Source organism: Bos indicus x Bos taurus, chromosome 15 (assembly GCF_003369695.1).
Source record: "Bos indicus x Bos taurus breed Angus x Brahman F1 hybrid chromosome 15, Bos_hybrid_MaternalHap_v2.0, whole genome shotgun sequence".
NCBI classification, from domain to species: domain Eukaryota; kingdom Metazoa; phylum Chordata; class Mammalia; order Artiodactyla; family Bovidae; genus Bos; species Bos indicus x Bos taurus.
This window is the reverse complement of record NC_040090.1, coordinates 4,862,142-4,885,545: the sequence shown is the minus strand read 5'-3', so window position 1 is coordinate 4,885,545 and position 23,404 is coordinate 4,862,142. Positions and strand designations below refer to the sequence as shown.

Sequence of the window (23,404 nt, the reverse complement as noted above, 5' to 3'; positions counted from 1 at the left end):
AACTATATCATTGAAATGATGTTAAGAATCATAATGGGGTTAATCATCTTGTGAATCAAGCTCCCATTTAAAAATAATCGTTTTAATATTATCAGAAATACTAATGTTCTGATTCTACAGTTGACTAGATAGTAATTGCAAGTCATTTTACACAATAACTGAAAGTTGTGGAATGCTGCTATTCTGTTTCAGGGATCTGTACACTGATACACTATCTTATGTGTTTGAATATCAGAGGGAAATTATATTTTATTCAGTCATTTGGTGCATTTTAATGTGATTTAGTATGAAGACAGATAATAGAATGCAGTGACACATTAACCAGTTAACCTCATGGTTTTATAAATTACATGGATTCAAGAAGTAAGTGAACACACAAATATTGGTATTTGATTCTCCAGTGAGCAGCATGGACACTTTACTCACTGCTTTGTCACGTCTCCTGGTCAACAACTCGGAAATGAAACATCCCTCAAAATAAATATAAGAGCATATGTCAAAATCCTTTAAGCCACATTACTGAGTCACAATGTTTTTATTATTTTGTAGTAAATGAATTGTAATTTTATGTTAAAATTTGTTCCATGAGGAGTCACCATGAAGAATACCACTGAAGTTACTATATTTGTACTGAAAGGTCTCACAGATAATCCTGAAATACAATTTATCTTATTCTTCCTGTTTCTAGCAATGTATCTCTTTACTTTGATTGGAAATTTAGGACTGGTTGTGTTGGTCATTGGGGATTGCCGGCTCCACAACCCCATGTACTATTTTCTGAGTGTGCTGTCATCTGTTGATGCCTGCTATTCTTCAGTAATTACACCAAAAATGTTAGCAGATTTTACGTCAAAAAACAAAACCATTTTGTTGCCTGAGTGTGCAGCACAGATGTTTCTCTTCACTACTTTTGGGACCACAGAATGCTTTCTTCTGGCTGCAATGGCATATGATCGCTACGTGGCCATCTACAACCCCCTCCTGTATTCAGTCAGCATGGCACCCAGAGTCTACATGCCACTCATCATTGCTTCCTATGTTGGTGGCATCGTGCATGCTACTGTACACACAGTGGCTACTTTCAGCCTCTCCTTCTGTGCCTCCAATGAAATCAGACATGTCTTCTGTGACATCCCTCCCCTCCTCGCTATTTCTTGCTCTGACACTCACACAAACCAGCTTCTGCTCTTCTACCTTGTGGGCTCCATTGAGATAGTCACTGTCCTGATTGTCCTGATCTCCTATAGCTTCATTCTGTTGGCCGTTCTGAGGATGCATTCTGCTGAAGGGAGAAGGAAAGTCTTTTCTACTTGTGGCTCTCACCTAACTGGAGTGTGCATTTTTCATGGGACCATCCTCTTCATGTATGTGAGGCCAAGTTCCAGCTATGCCTTGGACCATGACATGATTGTGTCCCTCTTTTACAGTGTTGTGATTCCCATGCTGAATCCCATCATCTATAGTTTAAGGAATAAAGATGTAAAAGAGGCAATGAAGAGAATGTTCTGGAGAATTTGATTTAGCTGTAAAGCATATTTTCACAGTAACTGCTACAGCTAAGTCACTTCAGTTTTGTCCGACTCTGTGTGACCCCATAGACGGCAGCCCACCAGGCTTCCATGTCCCTGGGATTCTCCAGGCAACAACACTGGAGTGGATTGCCATTTCCTTCTCCAATGCATGAAAGTGCAAAGTGAAAGTGAAGTCGCTTAGTTGTGTCTGACTTTAGCGACCCCATGGACTGCAGCCTACCAGGCTCCTCCGTCCATGGGATTTTCTAGGCAAAAGTACTGGAGTGGGGTGCCATTGCCTTCTCTGTAAAAATTAAAGTTTAAAAAATTGAGGGTAAGGTTCTTCTATGCCTCAATATCAAGAAGATACGCTGAAAATATTTTTACATTATGAATTCACTTCTTTTCTCCCTTGATGTTTTAAAACAACGATCAACCCTCTACCTGTACTATATTTATATGCAGAAAAACCCATTTGCTATCACCCATGTGCTCCTCAGTATGTTCCTACCAATATGTGTATATATGTATGCAGAAGCTGTACTGACTGACAGAACACTAGCACAGTCAAAGACATATGTAAATATAATCTTTATTTTATAATGTTGTTTATTATTTTATCCCCATATAACTTGGATATATAGACTCCAATTTGCAATTATAAAAAGTATGATAATTATAAATGACTAGCTTTATCAAATACTATTTGATCAATAGCAAAACCATAGCTGAAATGACCTCATAACCTGGAGTCACTGGTATCTGACTTGGCCTCCATTCTTAGATTTATACGTTGTCAGTCATCTAATCCCAGCCTGTGTTTTGGGGACCATAGATAACATGTTCAAATTCCTGGTGTTAATTCCATGCTGATTTGAGGAAGAAGTTCTTCTTTATTTTAAATTCTTTCAAAGCACAAGCATTATATCCACCTTTGATTTCTCACAGATAATAAAGTCTATGCATTAACATTTACAGAGATCATGCCGCTGCTGCTGCTGCTAAGTCGGTTGAGTTGTGTCCGACTCAGCCATAGACAGCAGCCCACCAGGCTCCTCCGTCTCTGGGATTCTCCAGGCAAGAATACTGGAGTGGGTTGCCAGAGATCATACTTACATTCAAAAATGGCAAAAGAAAACACACGAGTGAGAATGTAAGAGGTTGATTCAAACGAAATTTAGCTTATATGTTGTTAAATTTTACCTTAAATTAGTGCATCCTATAAGATAAATCAATTCTTCAGCACTCAGCCTTCTTCACAGTTCAACTCTCACATCCATACATGACCACAGGAAAAACCATAGCCTTGACTAGACGAACCTTTGTTGGCAAAGCAATGTCTCCACTTTTGAATATGCTATCTAGGTTGGTCATAACTTTCCTTCCAAGGAGTAAGCCTCTTAATTTCATGGCTGTTGTCACCATCTGCAGTGATTTTGGAGCCCAGAAAAATAAAGTCTGACACTGTTTCCACTGTTTCCCCATCTATTTTCCATGAAGTGATGGGACCGGATGCCATGATCTTCGTTTTCTGAATGTTGAGCTTTAAGCCAAATTATTTACTCTCCACTTTCACTTTCATCAAGAGGCTTCTTAGTTCCTCTTCACTTTCTGCTATAAGGGTGGTGTCACCTGCATATCTGAGGTTATTGACATTTCTCCTGCCAATCTTGATTCCAGCTTGTGCTTCTTCCAGCCCAGCATTTCTCATGATGTACTCTGCACAGAAGTTAAATAAGCAGGGTGACAATATGCAGCCTTGACGTACTCCTTTTCCTATTTGGAACCAGTCTGTTGTTCCATGTTCAGTTCTAACTGTTGCTTCCTGACCTGCATACAAATTTCTCAATAGGCAGATCAGGTGGTCTGGTATTCCCATCTCTTTAAGAAATTTCTACAGTTTATTGTGATCCATACAGTCAAAGGCTTTGGCATAGTCAATAAAGTAGAAATAGATGTTTTTCTGGAACTCTCTTGCTTTTTCCATGTATGGATGTGAGAGTTGGACCATGATTAAGGCTGAATGCCAAAGAATTGATGCTTTTGAATTATGGTGTTGGAAAAGACTCTTGAGAGTCCCTTGGACTGCAAGGAGATCCAACCAGTCCATTCTGAAGGAGATCAGCCCTGGGATTTCTTTGGAAGGATTGATGCTAAAGCTGAAACTCCAGTACTTTGGCCACCTCATACAAATAGTTGACTCTTTGGAAAAGACTCTGATGCTGGGAGGGATTGGGGACAGGAGAAGAAGGGAACGACAGAGGATGAGATGGCTGGATGGCATCACTTACTCAATGGATGTGAGTCTGGGTGAACTCTGGAAGTTGGTGTTGGACAGGGAGACCAGGCCTGCTGCAATTCATGGGGTCGCAAAGAGTCGGACACGACTGAGCGACTGAACTGAACTGAGAAGATAAATCCACTGTTTAACATGGATAAATGTAGTGTCTTTCGTGCCATTTTTCTGTATATTTGTATCTGTGTGCCTGTTTCTTTCTTTTTTTTTTAATTATTTTTTTTAAATTAATTTTATTCTATTCTCAAACTTCACATAATTGTATTAGTTCTGCCAAACATCAAAATGAATCCACCACGGGTATACATGTGTTCCCCATCCTGAACCCCCCTCCCTCCTCCCTCCCCACACCATCCCTCTGGGTCGTCCCAGTGCACCAGCCCCAAACATCCAGTATTGTGCATTGAACCTGGACTGGCATCTCGTTTCATACATGATATTTTACATGTTTCAATGCCATTCTCCCAAATCTTCCCACCCTCTCCCTCTCCCACAGAGTCCATAAGACTGTTCTATACGTCAGTGTCTCTTTTGCTGTCTCATATACAGGGTTATCGTTACCATCTTTCTAAATTCCATATATATGCGTTAGTATACTGTATTGGTGTTTTTCCTTCTGGCTTACTTCACTCTGTATAATAGGCTCCAGTTTCATCCACCTCATTAGAACTGATTCAAATGTATTCTTTTTAATGGCTGAGTAATACTCCATTGTGTATATGTACCAAAGCTTTCTTATCCATTCATCTGCTGATGGACATCTAGGTTGCTTCCATGTCCTGGCTATTATAAACAGTGCTGCGATGAACATTGGGGTACACGTGTCTCTTTCCCTTCTGGTTTCCTCAGTGTGTATGCCCAGCAGTAGGAAAAACTATTTCCAGTTTTTTAAGGAATCTCCACACTGTTCTCCATAGTGGCTGTACTAGTTTGCATTCCCACCAACAGTGTAAGAGGGTTCCCTTTTCTCCACACCCTCTCCAGCATTTATTGCTTGTAGACTTTTGGATTGCAGCCATTCTGACTGGTGTGAAATGGTACCTTATAGTGGTTTTGATTTGCATTTCTCTGATAATGAGTGATGTTGAGCATCTTTTCATGTGTTTGTGAGCCATCTGTATGTCTTCTTTGGAGAAATGTCTATTTAGATCTTTGGCCCATTTTTTGATTGGGTCATTTATTTTTCTGGAGTTGAGCTGTAGGAGTTGCTTGTATATTTTTGAGATTAGTTGTTTGTCGGTTGCTTCATTTGCTATTATTTTCTCCCATTCTGAAGGCTGTCTTTTCACCTTGCTAATAGTTTCCTTTGATGTGCAGAAGCTTTTAAGTTTAACTAGGTCCCATTTGTTTATTTTTGCTTTTATTTCCAATATTCTGGGAGGTGGGTCATAGAGGATCCTGCTGTGATGTATGTCAGAGAGTGTTTTGCCTATGTTCTCCTCTAGGAGTTTTATAGTTTCTGGTCTTACGTTGAGATCTTTAATCCATTTTGAGTTTATTTTTGTATATGGTGTTAGAAAGTGTTCTAGTTTCATTCTTTAACAAGTGGTTGACCAGATTTCCCAGCACCACTTGTTAAAGAGATTGTCTTTAATCCATTGTATATTCTTGCCTCCTTTGTCAAAGATAAGGTGTCCATATGTGCATGGATTTATCTCTGGGCTTTCTATTTTGTTCCATTGATCTATATTTCTGTCTTTGTGCCAGTACCATACTGTCTTGATAACTGTGGCTTTGTAGTAGAGCCTGAAGTCAGGTAGGTTGATTCCTCCAGTTCCATTTTTCTTTCTCAAGATCGCTTTGGCTATTCGAGGTTTTTTGTATTTCCATACAAATTGTGAAATTATTTGTTCTAGCTCTGTGAAGAATACTGTTGGTAGCTTGGTAGGGATTGCATTGAATCTATAAATTGCTTTGGGTAGTATACTCATTTTCACTATATTGATTCTTCCAATCCATGAACATGGTATATTTCTCCATCTATTAGTGTCCTCTTTGATTTCTTTCACCAGTGTTTTATAGTTTTCTATATATAGGTCTTTAGTTTCTTTAGGTAGATATATTCCTAAGTATTTTATTATTTTCATTGCAATGGTGAATGGAATTGTTTCCTTAATTTCTCTTTCTATTTTCTCATTATTAGTGTATAGGAATGCAAGGGATTTCTGTGTGTTGATTTTATATCCTGCAACTTTACTATAATCATTGATTAGTTCTAGTAATTTTCTGGTGGACTCTTTAGGGTTTTCTATGTAGAGGATCATGTCATCTGCAAATAGTGAGAGTTTTACTTCTTCTTTTCCAATTTGGATTCCTTTTATTTCTTTTTCTGCTCTGATTGCTGTGGCCAAAACTTCCAAAACTATGTTGAATAGTAATGGTGAAAGTGGGCACCCTTGTCTTGTTCCTGACTTTAGAGGAAATGCTTTCAATTTTTCACCATTGAGGATAATGTTCGCTGTGGGTTTGTCATATATAGCTTTTATTATGTTGAGGTATGTTCCTTCTATTCCTGCTTTCTGGAGAGTTTTTATCATAAATGGGTGTTGAATTTTGTCAAAGGCTTTCTCTGCATCTATTGAGATAATCATATGGTTTTTATTTTTCAATTTGTTAATGTGGTGTATTACATTGATTGATTTGCGGATATTGAAGAATCCTTGCATCCCTGGGATAAAGCCCACTTGGTCATGGTGTATGATCTTTTTAATGTGTTGTTGGATTCTGATTGCTAGAATTTTGTTAAGGATTTTTGCATCTATGTTCATCAGTGATATTGGCCTGTAGTTTTCTTTTTTTGTGGGATCTTTGTCAGGTTTTGGTATTAGGGTGATGGTGGCCTCATAGAATGAGTTTGGAAGTTTACCTTCCTCTGCAATTTTCTGGAAGAGTTTGAGCAGGATAGGTGTTTCTCTAAATTTTTGGTAGAATTCAGCTGTGAAGCCGTCTGGACCTGGGCTTTTGTTTACTGGAAGATTTTTGATTACAGTTTCAATTTCCGTGCTTGTGATGGGTCTGTTAAGGTTTTCTGTTTCTTCCTGGTCGAGTTTTGGAAAGTTGTACTTTTCTAAGAATTTGTCCATTTCTTCCAAGTTGTCCATTTTATTGGTATATAATTGTTGATAATAGTCTCTTACGATCCTTTGTATTTCTGTGTTGTCTGTTGTGATCTCTCCATTTTCGTTTCTAATTTTATTGATTTGATTTTTCTCCCTTTGTTTCTTGATGAGTCTGGCTAATGGTTTGTCAATTTTATTTATCCTTTCAAAGAACCAGCTTTTGGTTTTGTTGATTTTTGCTATGGTCTCTTTTGTTTCTTTTGCATTTATTTCTGCTCTAATTTTTAAGATTTCTTTCCTTCTACTAACCCTGGGGTTCTTCATTTCTTCCTCTTCTAGTTGCTTTAGGTGTAGAGTTAGGTTATTTATTTGACTTTTTTCTTGTTTCTTGAGTTGTGCCTGTATTGCTATGAACTTTCCCCTTAGGACTGCTTTTACCGTGTCCCACAGGTTTTGGGTTGTTGTGTTTTCATTTTCATTCGTTTCTATGCAAATTTTGATTTCTTTTTTGATTTCTTCTTTGATTTGTTGATTATTCAGCAGCGTGTTGTTCAGCCTCCATATATTGGAATTTTTAATAGTTTTTCTCCTGTAATTGAGATCTAATCTTACTGCATTATGGTCAGAAAAGATGCTTGGAATGATTTCTATTTCTTTGAATTTACCCAGGCTAGCTTTATGGCCCAGGATGTGATCTATCCTGGAGAAGGTTCCATGTGCGCTTGAGAAAAAGGTGAAATTCATTGTTTTGGGATGAAATGTCCTATAGATATCAATTAGGTCTAACTGGTCTATTGTATCGTTTAAAGTTTGTGTTTCCTTGTTAATTTTCTGTTTAGTTGATCTATCCATAGGTGTGAGTGGGGTGTTAAAGTCTCCCACTATTATTGTGTTATTGTTAATTTCTCCTTTCATACTTGTTAGCATTTGTCTTACATACTGCGGTGCTCCTGTGTTGGGTGCATATATATTTATAATTGTTATATCTTCTTCTTGGATTGATCCTTTGATCATTATGTAGTGACCTTCTTTGTCTCTTTTCACAGCCTTTGTTTTAAAGTCTATTTTATCTGATATGAGTATTGCTACTCCTGCTTTTTTTTGGTCCCTATTTGCATGGAAAATCTTTTTCCAGCCCTTCACTTTCAGTCTGTATGTGTCCCCTGTTTTGAGGTGGGTCTCCTGTAGACAACATATGTAGGGGTCTTGTTTTTGTATCCATTCAGCCAGTCTTTGTCTTTTGGTTGGGGCATTCAACCCATTTACGTTTAAGGTAATTACTGATAAGCATGATCCCGTTGCCATTTACTTTATTGTTTTGGGTTCGAATTTATACACCATTTTTGTATTTCCTGTCTAGAGAATATCCTTTAGTATTTGTTGGAGAGCTGGTTTGGTGGTGCAGAATTCTCTCAGCTTTTGCTTGTCTGAGAAGCTTTTGATTTCTCCTTCATATTTGAATGAAATCTTTGCTGGTACAATAATCTGGGCTGTAGGTTACTTTCTTTCATCATTTTAAGTATGTCTTGCCATTCCCTCCTGGCTTGAAGAGTTTCTATTGAAAGATCAGCTGTTATCCTTATGGGGATTCCCTTGTGTGTTATTTGTTGTTTTTCCCTTGCTGCTTTTAATATTTGTTCTTTGTGTTTGATCTTTGTTAATTTGATTAATATGTGTCTTGGGGTGTTTTGCCTTGGGTTTATCCTGTTTGGGATTCTCTGGGTTTCTTGGACTTAGGTGATTATTTCCTTCCCCAGTTTAGGGAAGTTTTCAACTATTATCTCCTCAAGTATTTTCTCATGGTCCTTCTTTTTGTCTTCTTCTTCTGGAACCCCTATGATTCGAATGTTGTAACGTTTAATATTGTCCTGGAGGTCTCTGAGATTGTCCTCATTTCTTTTAATTCGTTTTTCTTTTATTCTCTCTGATTCATTTATTTCTACCATTCTATCTTCTAATTCACTAATCCTATCTTCTGCCTCTGTTATTCTACTATTTGTTGCCTCCAGAGTGTTTTTAATTTCATTTATTGCATTATTCATTATATATTGACTCTTTTTTATTTCTTCTAGGTCCTTGTTAAACCTTTCTTGCATCTTCTCAATCCTTGTCTCCACGCTATTTATCTGTGATTCCATTTTAATTTCAAGATTTTGGATCAATTTCACTATCATTATTTGGAATTCTTTATCAGGTAGATTCCCTATCTCTTCCTCTTTTGTTTGGTTTGGTGGGCATTTATCCTGTTCCTTTATCTTCTGGGTATTCCTCTGTCTCTTCATCTTGTTTAAATTGCTGAGTTTGGGGTGTCCTTTCTGTATTCTGGCAGTTTGTGGAGTTCTCTTTATTGTGGCTTTTACTCGCTGTGTGTGGGTTTGTACAGGTGGCTTGTCAAGGTTTCCTGGTTAGGGAAGCTTGTGTTGGTGTTCTGATGGGTGGAGCTGTATTTCTTCTCTTTGTTCAGTCGCGCTGTGGGGAGGGAGGGAGGGATGCTGCAAACAAATAACACTAGCGTGCGCTCGCAGTGCCTCAGCCACACTGGGTCTGCCCCCGCTCACGGCGCGTGTAGCCTCCCTGCCCACACTGCTCGGGCTCTAGGTTGTTCCGCCAGGAACAATCCGAGGCTGGCCCTGGGCCCAGGTCTAAACCGCTCAGGTTCAGGCACTCGGGCAGTCCTCAGAGGCGCAGACTCAGTTGGGCCTGAGTTTTGTGCTCTTCCCAGGTCCAAGCAACTCAAGTGATGAGGTGTTTGGCGAGCGCCAATGCTGCGACTTATCGCCTCCCCGCCACTCGGTTATCTGGGTGTAAAACCGGCGCACCTTCTCAGTCAGATGTTAACCGTCCAGACCCCCAGGAAGTTTTAGTTAGCAAAGAAGCCTGCTTACAGTTTTATAGATAATGTCTCTCTGGGGCTGCGATTGCCTCCTTCCGGCTCTGGCTGCCTGTCACCGGAGGGGGAAGGTCTGCAGCCGGCTATCTCTGTTGAGTTGTTTGTTCCGTGCGCGGGCCTGGCGGTGTCTTAGGTTGGGGCTGGCTTTTCGCGTGGTAGATATCCCACAGTCTGGTTTGCTAGCCCAAATTATTTCGCTCAGATAGTGCTCAGGGTATTCAGGCCAGATTCTTACTCTAAGCGATGCAGCCCGCGCTGCGCCTCCCTGCCCAGCCCCCGCTTGCTAATGGCGCGTGCAGGCGTCTGCGCTGCTTCTCCGCTGGGGGAGTTACCGTAGGACTCGCAGTCTTCGAGTTTTAATTTTTTATTTATTTTTTCTCCCCGTTATATTGCCCTCTGTGCTTCCAAAGCTCGGCACAGATTCGGCAGTGAGAAGGTTTCCTGGTGTTTGGAAACTTCTCTCTTTTTAAGACTCCCTTCCCGGGACGGAACTCCGTCCCTCCCTCTTTTGTCTCTTTTTTTGTCTTTTATATTTTTTCCTACCTCCTTTTGAAGAGTTGGATTGCTTTTCTGGGTGCCTGATGTCCTCTGCCGGCATTCAGAAGTTGTTTTGTGGAATTTACTCGACGTTTAAATGCTCTTTTGATGAATTTGTGGGGGAGAAAGTGTTCTCCCCGTCCTACTCCTCCGCCATCTTGGCTCCTCCCTCTGTGTGCCTGTTTCTTACAAATATTTTTGAAAGGTGAGATTTTGTGATCCAGTGATGGCACTGTCTTACAGTTTTGTCTAACCAAGATATGTTTATTATATAACATACAGAAGTTTTAGGAAATTAAAAAAAAAAACCCTCTTCTACAATAAATAATAAGCTTCAAATGAGAGATCAAGTTGCAAAATAACACATCAATAAGAATGGAAATTGTGAAAAAAAGAATCTTAACAATGTTATGTGTGTGTGGTCAGTTGTTTCTGACTCTGTGTGACAACAAGGACTCTAGCTAATCAGGCTCCTCTGTCCATGGGATTTCCCAGCAAGAATTCTGGAGTGGATTGCCATTTCCTACTCTTGGGCATCTTCCAGACCCAGGTATGAGACCCACATTTCCTGTATCTCCTGCACTGGCAGACATATTCTTTACCACTGAACCACCTGAAAACCCAACATTGTTATAGGAATACTGAATCAGTGGAGAGGTTGGCAGAGCTATGAACAAATGAAGGTCCTGTTAACTCCGCATGGTGCAGACAGTGTCACTGGTTACATGACAGACAAGATACAAAGGACACCAGAGGAAGCAACAACACAACATTCAAGAATTTGTCATTGTAAAAAGTGACTTCATGGTAAAAAATCTTTGGAACTTCCTTTCTATGGTCCACAATTTATCTGTTATTTTGTTCATTTTAGAGCCAAGAATATACCATAACTTTATTAATTTTAGGACTAAGTCGATGAAGAAAGAACAGCTGTGCCCTGCACTAAAGTAATGAGTATTCTAGAAAATGATATATAGGTTGTCTCTGTTTCTTTATCAAAGTCAAAATGATTTTAATAATCATATTACCATAAAACTATGGGCCTTGGAACAAAAATCTCATACTTCATTTCAGAATTTCAGGATTGATATTGTATACATTCATTCCTTCACTTATTCACCATTCGTCTCTTTCAGTCAGTCAGTTAGCAAGTAACTTTTGAACATCTACTGTCCAAAAGTAGATTTTGAGCTTATTTTAGAAGCTATTGCTACAAAGGCAATTTATTTAGACATACTCTATATCCCACAATACTTATAGATCAGGAACTTGCAAAAGGAGAAAGGGCAAAGGATGAAGGGAAAAATATACCCAACTGATTGCACATTTCCAGAGAATAACGAGGGAAGAAAGCCTTCTTAAGAGAGCAATATAAAGAAATAGAGGAAAATATTAGAATGGGAAAGACTTCAGATCTCTTCAAGAAAATTGGAGATACTAACAGAATATTTCATGCAAAGATGGACTCAGCAAAGAACAGAAACATCAAGGACCTAACAGCAGTAGAAGAGATCAAGAAGAGGTGGCAAGAATACACAGAACATTATACAAAAAAGTTCTTAATGAGCCAGATAACCACAACAGTGTGCCCGTTCATCTAGAGCTAGACATCCTGGAGGATGAAGTCAAGTGGGGCTTAGGTAGCATTACTACAAACAAAGCTAGTAGAGGTGATGGAATTCCAGTTGAGATAATTTAAACCCTAAAAACTGATGCTGTTAAAGTGCTGCACTCAATATGCCTGCAAATTAAAAAAACTTGGCAGTGGCCACAGGGCCAGAAAAGGTCAGTTTTCATTCCAATACCAAAGAAAGGCAATTCCAAAAATGTTCAAGCTACCAAACAATTGCTTTCATTTCACATGCTGCCAAGGTAATGCTCAAAGTCCTTCAAGTTAGGCTTCAGCAGTGCATGAACCGAAAACTTCCAGATGTACAAGCTGGATATAGAAAAGGCAGAGGAACCAGAGGTCAACTTATCAAACATCTGTTGGATTATAGAAAAGGATGATATTTAAAAAAAAAAATCTACTTCTGCTTCATTGACTTTGCTTAAGTATTTGACTGTTTGGATTGCAACAAACTGGAACGTTCTTTAAAAAAAAGTGAAGTTTCTCAGTTGTGTCTGACTCTTTGTACCCTATGGACTGTACCCTGCAAGACTCTTCTGTCCATGGAATTTTCTAGGTCAGAATACTGAAAAGGGTTGCTATTTCCTCCTCCAAGGGATCTTCCTGACCAAGGGATCAAACCCTGGTCTCCTACACTGCAAGCAGACTCTTTACCCTCTGAGCCATCAGGAAACTTCTTAAAGAGATGGGAATACCATACCGTTTTACCTGCTGCATGAGAAATCTGTATGCAGCCAAGAAATATTTAGAAATGGACATGGAACACTGGACTGGTTCAAATATGAGAAAGGAGTATTAAGGTTGTATATTGTCACCCTGCATATTTAACTTATATGTAGAGTACATCATGCTAAATACAGGGCTGGATAATTCACAAGCTGGAGTCAAGATGGCAGGGAGTAATATCAACAACCTCAGATATGCAGATGATACCATTCTGATGAAACAAACCAGCAGGAACTAAAAAGTTGAAAGAAGAGAGTGAGAAAGCAGGCTTAAAATGCAACATTCAAAACACTAAGTTGATGGCATCTGGTCCCATCAGTTCAGTGGCTAAGTCATGTCTGACTCTGTGACACCATGGACTGCAGAACGCTAGGCCTCCCTGTCTATCATGAACTCCCGGAGTTTACACAAACTCATATCCATTGAGTCAGTGATGCCATCCAACCATTTCATCCTCTGTCGACCCCTTCTCCTCCAACCTTCAATCTTTCCCAGCATCAGGGTTGTTTCAAGTGAGTCAGTTCTTAGCATCAGGTGGCCAAAGTATTGGAGTTTCAGCTTCAGCATCAGTCCTTCCAATGTATTCTGGACTGACTTCCTTTAGGATGGACTGGCTGGATCTCCTTGCAGTCCAAGGGACTCTCAAGAGTCTTCAACACCACAGCTCAAAAGCATCAATTCTTTGGCACTCAGCTTTCTTTATAATCCAACTGTCACATCCATACATGACCACTGGAAAAACCATAGCCTTGACTAGATGGACCTTTGTTGAAAAGTAATGTCTCTTCTTTTTAACATGCTGTCTAGGTTGGTCATAACATTCCTTCCAAGGAGTAAGTGTCTTTTAATTTCATGGCTGCAATCACCATCTGCAGTGATTTTGGAGCCCATAAAAAAAATTAAAAAAAAGTGAGCCACTGTTTCCACTGTTTCCCCATCTATTTGCCATGAAGTGATGGGACCAGATGCCATGATCTTAGTTTTCTGAATATTGAGTTTTAAGCCAACCTTTTCATTCCTCTTTCACTTTCATCAAGAGGTTCTTTAGTTCTTCTTCACTTTCTGCCATAAAGGAGGTGTCATCTGCGTATCTGACGTTGTTGATATTTCTCCTAGCAATCTTGATTCCAGCTTGTTCTTCATCCAGTCCAGCATATATCATGATGTACCCTGCATATAAGTTAAATAAGCAGGGTGACAATATACAGACTTGGAGTATTCCTTTCTTGATTTGGAACCAGTTTGTTTTTCCATGTCCAGTTCTAACTGTTGCTTCGTGACCTGCATACAGATTTCTCAGGAGGCAGGTCAGGTGGTCTGGTATTCCCATCTCATCATGAAATTTCCACAGTTTGATGTTATCCACACAGTTGAAGACTTTGGCATGTTCAATAAAGCAGAAGTAGATATTTTTTCTGGAGCTCTCTTGCTTTTTTTTCCTCACTAAGAAGAAATCAGCAATATAGATAGCTCCAGGAAACTGCACTCAAGTGATTAAATTCATTCCAATGAGGATCTCAGATTATCCAGAACTCCAGATTCCTCTTTTCTGGGTGTTTCTAGTCATCTATGGAATGAACATGACACGGAACCTGGGAATCGTCATCCTCACCAGCGTGAACTCTCACATTCAAATTCCTGTGTACTTTTTCCTCAAGCACTTGGCTATCATCAATTTGGGCAATTCTTCTGTCATTGCCCCTAAAATGTTGGTTAACTTCTTGGTTACAAAGAAAACCATATCTTACTATGCATGTGCAGCCCAGATGAGTGGATTCATAGCTTTTGCTGTGGCTGAGATTTTCATGCTGGCTGCCATGGCCTATGACCGCTGTGTGGCTATTTGCAGCCCCCTGCTCTACCAGGTGGTGGTTTCTCCATGGATCTGCCTTCTCCTGGTGGTCCTTATACATGTCTGCAGTCTGACCACAGCACTGACGATTTTTCCTGCGTGTTTACCGTGTCATATTGTTCATCCAATGTGATCAGCCATTTTTATTGTGATTATGTCCCTTTGTTGCTGCTGCTGCTGCTAAGTCACTTCAGTCGTGTCCAACCCTGTGTGACCCCATAGATGGCAGCCCACCAGGCTCCCCCGCCCCTGGAATTCTCCAGGAAAGAATGCTGGAGTGGGTCGCCATTTCCTTCTCCAATGCATGAAAGTGAAAAGGGAAAGTGAAGTTGCTCAGTCGTGTCTGACTCTTCGCAACCCCACGGACTGCAGCCTACCAGGCTCCTCCGTTCATGGGAGTTTCCAGGCAAGAGTACTGGAATGGGTTGCCATTGCCTCCTCTAGGGAATCTTCCTGACCCAGGGATCGAACCCACATTTCTAGTGTCTCCTGCATTGGCAGGCTAATTCTTTACCATAGCACCATGTGGGAAACCATAATTCTATGTACTTCTAGTCTATTATTTATAAATTTAACAGATGCATAACTGTATCTATTTTCTCTGTTTATGGTTAGTTTTTTCCTATATTAGTGTTTATTTTTCTTTAAAACTAAAATTTTAAAGCATAAAATTTATTTTTGTGATATTGAATTATGTTTAAGAATCTCTTCAATGCCGAATGATACACACACACACTATTCAACAACACATTTGCATAGTTTGGATATGTAACTATAACTAATATCAGTGAACATGGTTTAGTTTTGATATTTAGTAGAAGAAACCGTATGAATAACAGCTAGGAGAGTATCCCAAACAGTAGAAATAAGAGCAGATATATTGCATAGGAATAAATACAATAACAGCTTCTCTGATGGCTCAAGCAGTGAAGAAGAACCTGCCTGCAATGCAAGAGACCCAGGTTCAATTCCTGGGTCAGGAAGACCCCCTGAATAGGAAATGGCAACTTATTTCAGTATTCTTGCCTAGAGAATTCCATGGACAGAGGAGCCTGGCAGGCTATAGTCCATGGGGTCGCAAACAGATGGAGATGACTGAGCTACTAGCACTTTCAAGTACAGGTAATATAGGTAAGGGAATTCTGCACAAGAACTGTTGAATTATAATTTAAACTTAATCCCAATTCAGAAAAGTATCATTAGGTTGGACTCTAAATCTCAGAAGATTGTCTTGGATTTAAAAATAAGGATGCTCCTTTAAGAAGAGAAAGAGTTTTTGCAAAATTGTGATTAAAATTAATAAATACAAATGAGTGAAAGCAGGAAAGGAGAACACTACATCTTAAAGTTATCTCTGAAGGACACATGTCCTCACAATGAAAATGAGGTCTATTGGAAACAAGGCTTAAACATGCATGTAGGAGGGACCCTTCTGTAATGAGGTTCTTGGGCCTGAGCATGAGGAGTGGGGGTTTCTGCAGGGTCATATCAGAGTTGAAAGGGTCCAAGGAACAGAGAGTTAAAATCTAAGTCAGCACCAGACCTGTAATCAAATCCATAAAGGTGGATTGGGGCTCAGCTGTGGAAAGAACTGAATACCCAGGCCAGTTATACACTACTCTCTGAATTGCGTTTGTCTTTTTTTAATGTGTGATCGTGATAGATATCAATGTCTGGACTTTATTTTCTGTGAGAAATTAAAGATTTGTTTAGCACTCAAGCTCTGAATGAAGTAACAAAGATGGAAGAAATACATCCTTACAAATCAGCATGGTATTTAACACCAGGAATTTGAACAAGTTATCTGTGGTCCCCAAACCACAGACTGGGATTAGATAGCTGCCAATGAATAAATCTAAGGCTAGATCAGAATGCTTTGAAATGAATTCAGATACCAATGATTCCATGGTATGGGATCATATGAACTGTGGGTTTGCTATTGATTAGTTGGCATTTCATCAAGCTAGTCAGATATAATGTTAATTACAGTTGTGAATATTGGGGACTATACTTTCAAGTTATATCAAGATGAAAGAAGAAAATAATATAGAATATGCTAAAGAAAAGTTACATACACATATGTCTGTGTGTGTTTGTGTTATATCCATCAGCATGCTTTTACATACAAACGTGTATAGGTGTGTGTGCATGTGTGTTTGAGTGTGCGTGTGTACACCTCTATCAATGGGATAATATTAAGGCACAAATGGATGTTACGATTTTTCTGCATATAAAAATAACATAGATAGAAGGTTAGCTATGATGTTTATATTAAAATATCCAGGAAGAAGAGAAATATATTAATAAGATAAAACAAAACAATTTCATCATATCTTCTTGGTATTATGGTACATAACATCACTCTTGACATTTTTAGATTAATTTTTACTGTGATAATAGAATTTATTGATAAAGCATTTTTTTGCAAACACTCTCTTCATTGCCTCTTTTACATCTTTGTTCCTTAAACTATAGATGATGGGATTCAGCATTGGAATCACAATGCTATAAATTATAGACACAATCATATCATGATCTGTGGCATAGCTGGAACTTGGTCTCACATACATGAAGAGAACAGTACCATGACAAATGGATACTCCAGCTAAGTGAGAACCACATGTAGAAAACACTTTCCTTCTCCCTACAGCAGATGGCATCCACAGAACGGTCAGCAGAATGAAACCATAGGAGATGAGGACGATCAAGACAGTGACTATCTCAATAGAGCCTGCAAAGTAGAAGAGCAGAAGCTGGTTTGTGTGAGTGTCAGAGCAAGAAATAGCGAGGAGGGGAGGGATGTCACAGAAGACATGCCTGATTTCATTGGATCCACAGAAGGATAACCTAAAAGTAGCCACTGTGTGTACAGAAGCATGCAAGATGCCACCAACACAGGAAGCAATGATGAGTGGCACATAGACTCTGGGTGCCATGCTGACTGAATACAGGAGGGGGTTGTAGATGGCCACGTAGCGATCATATGCCATTGCAGCGAGAAGAAAGCATTCTGTGGTCCCAAAAGTAACAGCAAGGAACATCTGTGTTGCACATTCAAGGAAGGAAATGGCTTTGTTCTTTGACATAAAGTCTGCTAACATTTTGGGGGTAATTACTGAGGAATAGCAGGCATCCACAGATGAAAGTGCACTCAGAAAATAGTACATGGGGCTGTGGAGCCGGCAATCCCCAATGACCAACACAACCAGTCCTAAATTTCCAATCAGCGTGAAGAGGTAAACTGCTAGAAACAATAAGAATAAGATGATTTGCAGTTCAAGATTGTCTGTGAAGCTTTTCAGTAAAAAGGATGTTACTTCGGTGACATTCTTCATCTTCATACCTCATGGAACAAACTTGAAGGAGATTTTCAAAAAATTGCAGTTTATTTCCTACCAAAAGAATGAATAACATTGTGATTCAATGGAATGCGATTTGTGTCCTCATATTTATTTTTTGCCAGAGTATAATTTCCCAGTTGTTCAGAACATGGTGACAAGACAGTGGGTCAAGTGTACATGCCACTCACTGAAGACTCAAATGGGGAAATACATGTATTCATTCACTCATGGGCTGAATTCATGCCATCTAAATCCATTAGATAAACCAGTTAATTTACCACTGAATTCTATTAGTTGTTTCCATATTAAATTAGCTTAAAACACCAAATCATTGGTTAAAATCAATTTCCTTCTCTCATGCAATAACATGACCTAGTGTATCAGTGTGCAGATGCCTGGAATAGGATATCAGCATTCTAGTTACTTTCAATAACTGTGTAAAATTATTTGTTATAATTTATCTATAGAATGAAATCGTTAATATTGATTTAACAAAGTGGAGTAAATCAAAATTGATTTACAAATATTGTAACATAAAATGCACTAAGAAAACTGAATATTCAAAATGATGTTAAATAGATAATGCTAAATTAGGCTGGGCCAACAGAGTAGCAGCCTCTCAGACTATAATATTTTATGAGCTAGTCCCAAATTCTTTCTAACTTTTTTAGCTCTTCTTAGGTGTATCCAAAAGAATAATGAAGATTTTTTTTAAGATGTTGGGCCATAATTAAATTATTATATGACAACATATTTCATTCAAATGTATTTCTCCATTATTTTGCATTACATTGTGTTTTTTCTTTTACTAAATAGTCACTGATATTTATTACTTTTGGATATCTAAAGTCTTTGCTTTTCAACTGTCTCAAGACCTGTGGTGAAAATGTAAAGAATTTTTCCGAAAAAACAAAACAAAACATTTTTTCCAAATTATTATACTTGTTTAGATATTGTTTGCTGTGGATCTAGTGAATTATCAACTAAACAAGCTGAGTCACAGTTAAAGTCACTTGTAAAAAATTGTAACTAAACTATGACAACAGTAATTAACCAACACAAATTTAATACTTTATTTTCTTTGATGTATTTATTCATCTATATGAGAGACAACAGCTATTAATGAAAGGATTACACAACATATCTTGATATTTTAGTTCCAAACTCCTAAAGTACTAAGCAAATGCCTGAAACTTTCTCTTACCTGTGGATTGGCAAAAGCAGGTTTTGATATACTCTGAATATAATTAACTCAAACTGCTTATATCTACTTACTCAACTGCTGATCAAACCACAGGAGAGTCCTCAAGGGGAATACACTCCAATTATGATCTGGTTCAAAATAGCAACATGATGATTCACTCAATAAAAAAAAAAAAGTAGTCTTGGAGTAATTCACGACCTAGTAATATTTGTTGAATAAATAAAGTCATTCAGCCTCTGATTTATAATAATACTTTATATTTGTATTTCCCTAATAACTAGTGGTTTTATGTACTTTTTCATACTAACCTGTTGTCCATTTGTGTGTCTTCCTAGGAGAAGATTCTGTTCAAGTGGTTTGAACGTTTTCTCCCACTCTGCAGGAGGCCTCCTTACTCTGTGGATTGTTTTCTTTGCTGTATGTACTTTTAGTGTGATTCTTTTGTGCCTGTGCTTGTGATGTAATATCTATTAAGTTATCACTAATCTAATGTCATGAGGCTTTTCCTTTATATTTCTTCTGAGAGTTTTATAGTGTCATGTATTATGTTTAAGTCTTTAAGTTTACTTTTGTTCATGGTTTAAGAGGAGGGTTGAGTTTTGTTATTTTGCATATGGATATCCAGTTTTGCCAACACAGCTTGTTGAAGTGATTATCCTTTTCCCACTATCTTTTGTCAACACCCTTGTTGAAGATCAATTGACTAAATATATGTGAATTGATTTGTGGGCTCCTTATTCTGCTCCATTGGTCTATATGTCTGTTTTTATACCAATACTGTATGGTTCAAGTACGGTAGCTTTGTAATACATTCTTGAAACCAAGATGCGTGATGACACCAGCTTTGTACTTTTGCACAAGATATCTTTGGATATTTGAAATCTTCTTTGGCATCACATAAATTTAGAATTTTTTTTCCTATTAAAAAAAAACAATGTTATTTGATAAGCATTGCATTACATTTTTTATTGCCTTGGATAGTACAGAAATTTTATCAAAGGCAAATCAAAAGTGCAATTGCATATCACCTCACACCTGTTAGGTTATTATTAAAGAAGAAAAAACCTACAAACGTGACAATCACAGAACACAAGGAATAAAATGATCAGTGGTTGCCAGAGGTTTGGGAGCAGGAGGATAAAGAGACAGAGCATAGAGGACTTTTAGGGCATTGAAAACAATTCTATATAAGAATATGATGATGGATTCATGTCATTGTATGTATTTTTGAAACTCATAGGACATACAGCCCCAGTAGTGAAGTCTAATGTAAATAATGGACTTCGAGTGATTATGATGTGTCAATGTGGGCTTATCAAATGTAAAAAATATACCACTTTGATGAAGAATACTAATAAGGGGCATGCACATAAAATATCTGTACCTCCCTCTTAATTTTGTTGTGAACCTATTACTTCTCTTTATAAAGTAATTAAAAAATTGAATGGAAATTGTACATCAGGCAGAAGAAAATTGTCATTAATAAGCCAGAATATTCTCAAAAATACTTCCTGAAATAAAGCATAGAAACAGCAGTAAACAAGGTAAAGTAAAGAAAGCAGTGAAAGATGAATAGATGATAATTTGACAAAATAATATCACAAAATTCCTCTATTAACCCCACAATAAGTATCTCTGAAATGTTAGGACACTTTAAAGCATTGGCCTATTATTGGAATCAACACTTTTTCTCCAAGCACAAGAGTCACATGAAAAGGAAGGTATTAACATGAGCTGTGACACTGAAACCTAGCAGTTTACTGTGTGAGAATTAAATGTTTATATGCATTTAAATAAGTTGTAGAAGAGTCTTGAGAGTCCCTTGGACAGTAAGGAGATTAAACCAGTCAATCCTAAAGGAAAGCAGCCCTGAATATTCACTGGAAGGACTGACTCTGAAGCTGAAGCTCCAATACTTTGGCCACCTGATTTAGTTTTAATAGGGCTACCTCCTTAAATACAGAGTGTAAGCTAAAATTTTTTCCCTAAAATGGGATTACATTACAAGTTATTGTGGTTTATTTTACAGTTTATTTTTTGTTACATTCTTTATCATGCTTTCATATTTTAAAATCCACAGATATGAATAAATGTAGCTCTGTCAATATTGAAATGTTATTATGGAAAGCATACAACTACATACTAGCTTTGCTACGAGGTGCTTGAAGTGCCTTTTTACATTCATAATTGTAAAAATGGAAGGAAGGAAGCACACATAGCAAGATTTTTGCTTTTATGTTGTACATCGTCTGGTTCTTGTGGTAAATACACCAGGGTTTATCTTGACACAAGAATGGAGGCTTTACATTTGGTTCTATTTCCAATATATACATTAAAATTTAACATGGGAGCCAGAATCCTGTGATTTTCTCCATTCAAGAGCTAGAGGCTACACTTCCAAACAATGTAGGGGTAAAATTCAAAACAAAAAAGGGTGGAATCAATGGATGCAATAGTTAATCAATGGTTTTCAAGAATACTCCCTGGCTATCTACAGATTTGCATCTTGTGTGACATTTTTGCATACAAGCTTGACTAATAAACATTCAGTTTTTCTTTATGTCCCTGGGGTACCTGATCTGTACTGGGAATTTTGATTCTCCTGTTTAGGGACTAGGGCCATGACACAGATTTCAGTGTGAAGGTCTTTGAGATTTCAAGCACTTGTATAAACCAGTTAGCACACTTCATGCAAAGGCCTCCAGAGCAGGTCTGGGCAGATCACTCTGCTCAGGTAAGTAAAATCAAATACCTTATTTATTTCAAATTTCAGAAGAGGAGAGCAAGGATACTGGAAACTTCATCAGTTCAAATTAAACTCAGAACTGATGATATCTGGTCCATTCTCTTGCCATGTCACTCATGTCTCTGCCCACTGATTGCTAAGTAGAAGTGCTGATGATACATACAAATACAATGATTTTTAAAACCCTATTGATAGATTATGGAGAAGGAAATGGCAGCCTCCTCCAATATCTTGTCTGGAGAACCCCATGGACAGAGAGCCTTGCAGTCTACAGTCTCTGGGATCAGAGAGTTGGACATGACTGAACAAATAACTCTTATTGATATATTAAACTCTGAGCATTTGTACAGAATAATGAATAGTCCTTGAAGTATATTTTACTTTGAACTAAAAGGTAATGTTTTCTGCCATGGAACTGGTGAAATTGGTGGATATTTTAGAGGACACATTACACTAGATAAGAAACTTAAGTGTCTTTGAAATATAAGATTCTCTTCTTATACAGTTCTCTCCTACATAAAAATGCTCTCCATTTAAAAAGCTGATTACACACATTCAGAGTAGACAATAATTGTTCTTAATGCTTTTTTTCTTGTTAAATTAAGAATGGGCTTATTATATGCGTTATCTCTGAGTGAAACGTACACTGAGTTGCTATATGTGTAGCAAACAAATACTTTAATTAGAGTGAGGGTTGCCACTACATTTTCCATCAAGAGCTTACTCATGCATCTATTTTAGGTACAGTGTTAGAAGGCAAGAAATAAGCACAGTTGTTGCAATGCCGTTGGATCAGCTCATCGAACATAGAGTATATGTATGGGATAGATATCCTCAGGCACTTGCCAAGTGGTGCAGTGGTAATGAATCTGCCTGCCAACACAGCAGATGCAGGACAGATATTAATAAGAGAAACAATCAACAACAATAAAAACACCACAGATTTAAGAGATAATCAGGTTGAGGAAGAGTACACTGGGTTTTTGTTGTTGCTAAATATATAGTTAGATACCATGTGTCCCAGTGTTTTGTATATGCAAAATTATAATTCACTTGCTATTTCTATCTCAAATATGAAAACTCAGTAAGATAGAATGAGTTACTGGAACTGAAGTAAGAAACCACATTTAAAAAATCATTCAAAACATGTTAATTTCAGTAACTTCTGGTACAAATTATTTTGCTTTCATTGTCACAAGGCTCTGTGCTAAATAACATACATATGTACACTATCTCATTTAATCCATACCACACAAGACTATAAATATTTGGAAAAATCATGTGACTATTAGTAGAGTGCTTTGCTGATAGCTCAGATGGTAAAGAATCCACCTGCAATGTGGGAGACCTGGGTTCAGGTTGATGTATGGAATAGATATCCTTAGGCACTTCCCAAGTGGCACAGTGGTAATGAATCTGTCTGCCAACACAGTGGAGAAGGGAAAGGCTACTCACTCAAGTATTCTTGCCTGGAGAATTACTTGGAGAGATGATCCCAGAAGGCTACACAGTCCATGGGGTCGCAAAGAGTTGGTCATGACTGAGTGACTTTTACTTTTTTATTAGTAAGTGTACTAACTACTAACCACCAACTAAACAAACAAAAAAAAAC

General features: G+C 38.1%; 2 protein-coding genes across 2 annotated transcripts; one reads left to right on the top strand and one right to left on the bottom strand.

Annotated features, from left to right (window-relative positions):
* Positions 1 to 597: 597 nt before the first annotated feature.
* On the top strand, positions 598 to 1,518 carry LOC113906038 (olfactory receptor 5T2-like). Its single transcript, XM_027564056.1, has one exon. It carries the CDS (start codon positions 598 to 600, stop codon positions 1,516 to 1,518), a length of 921 nt encoding a protein of 306 aa, XP_027419857.1.
* A 15,361-nt stretch (positions 1,519 to 16,879) lies between these two features.
* On the bottom strand, positions 16,880 to 17,958 carry LOC113906037 (olfactory receptor 1086-like). The gene has a single exon (XM_027564055.1). The coding sequence runs from the start codon at positions 17,840 to 17,842 to the stop codon at positions 16,880 to 16,882; it is 963 nt and encodes a 320-aa protein (XP_027419856.1). The 5' UTR covers positions 17,843 to 17,958.
* Between the last annotated feature and the right edge of the window lie 5,446 nt (positions 17,959 to 23,404).

Excerpts from the sequence above, each read along its gene's own strand:
- LOC113906037 (XM_027564055.1), bottom strand. The coding sequence starts at position 17,842 with ATGAAGATGAAGAATGTCACCGAAGTAACATCCTTTTTACTGAAAAGC.
- LOC113906038 (XM_027564056.1), top strand. The coding sequence starts at position 598 with ATGAAGAATACCACTGAAGTTACTATATTTGTACTGAAAGGTCTCACA.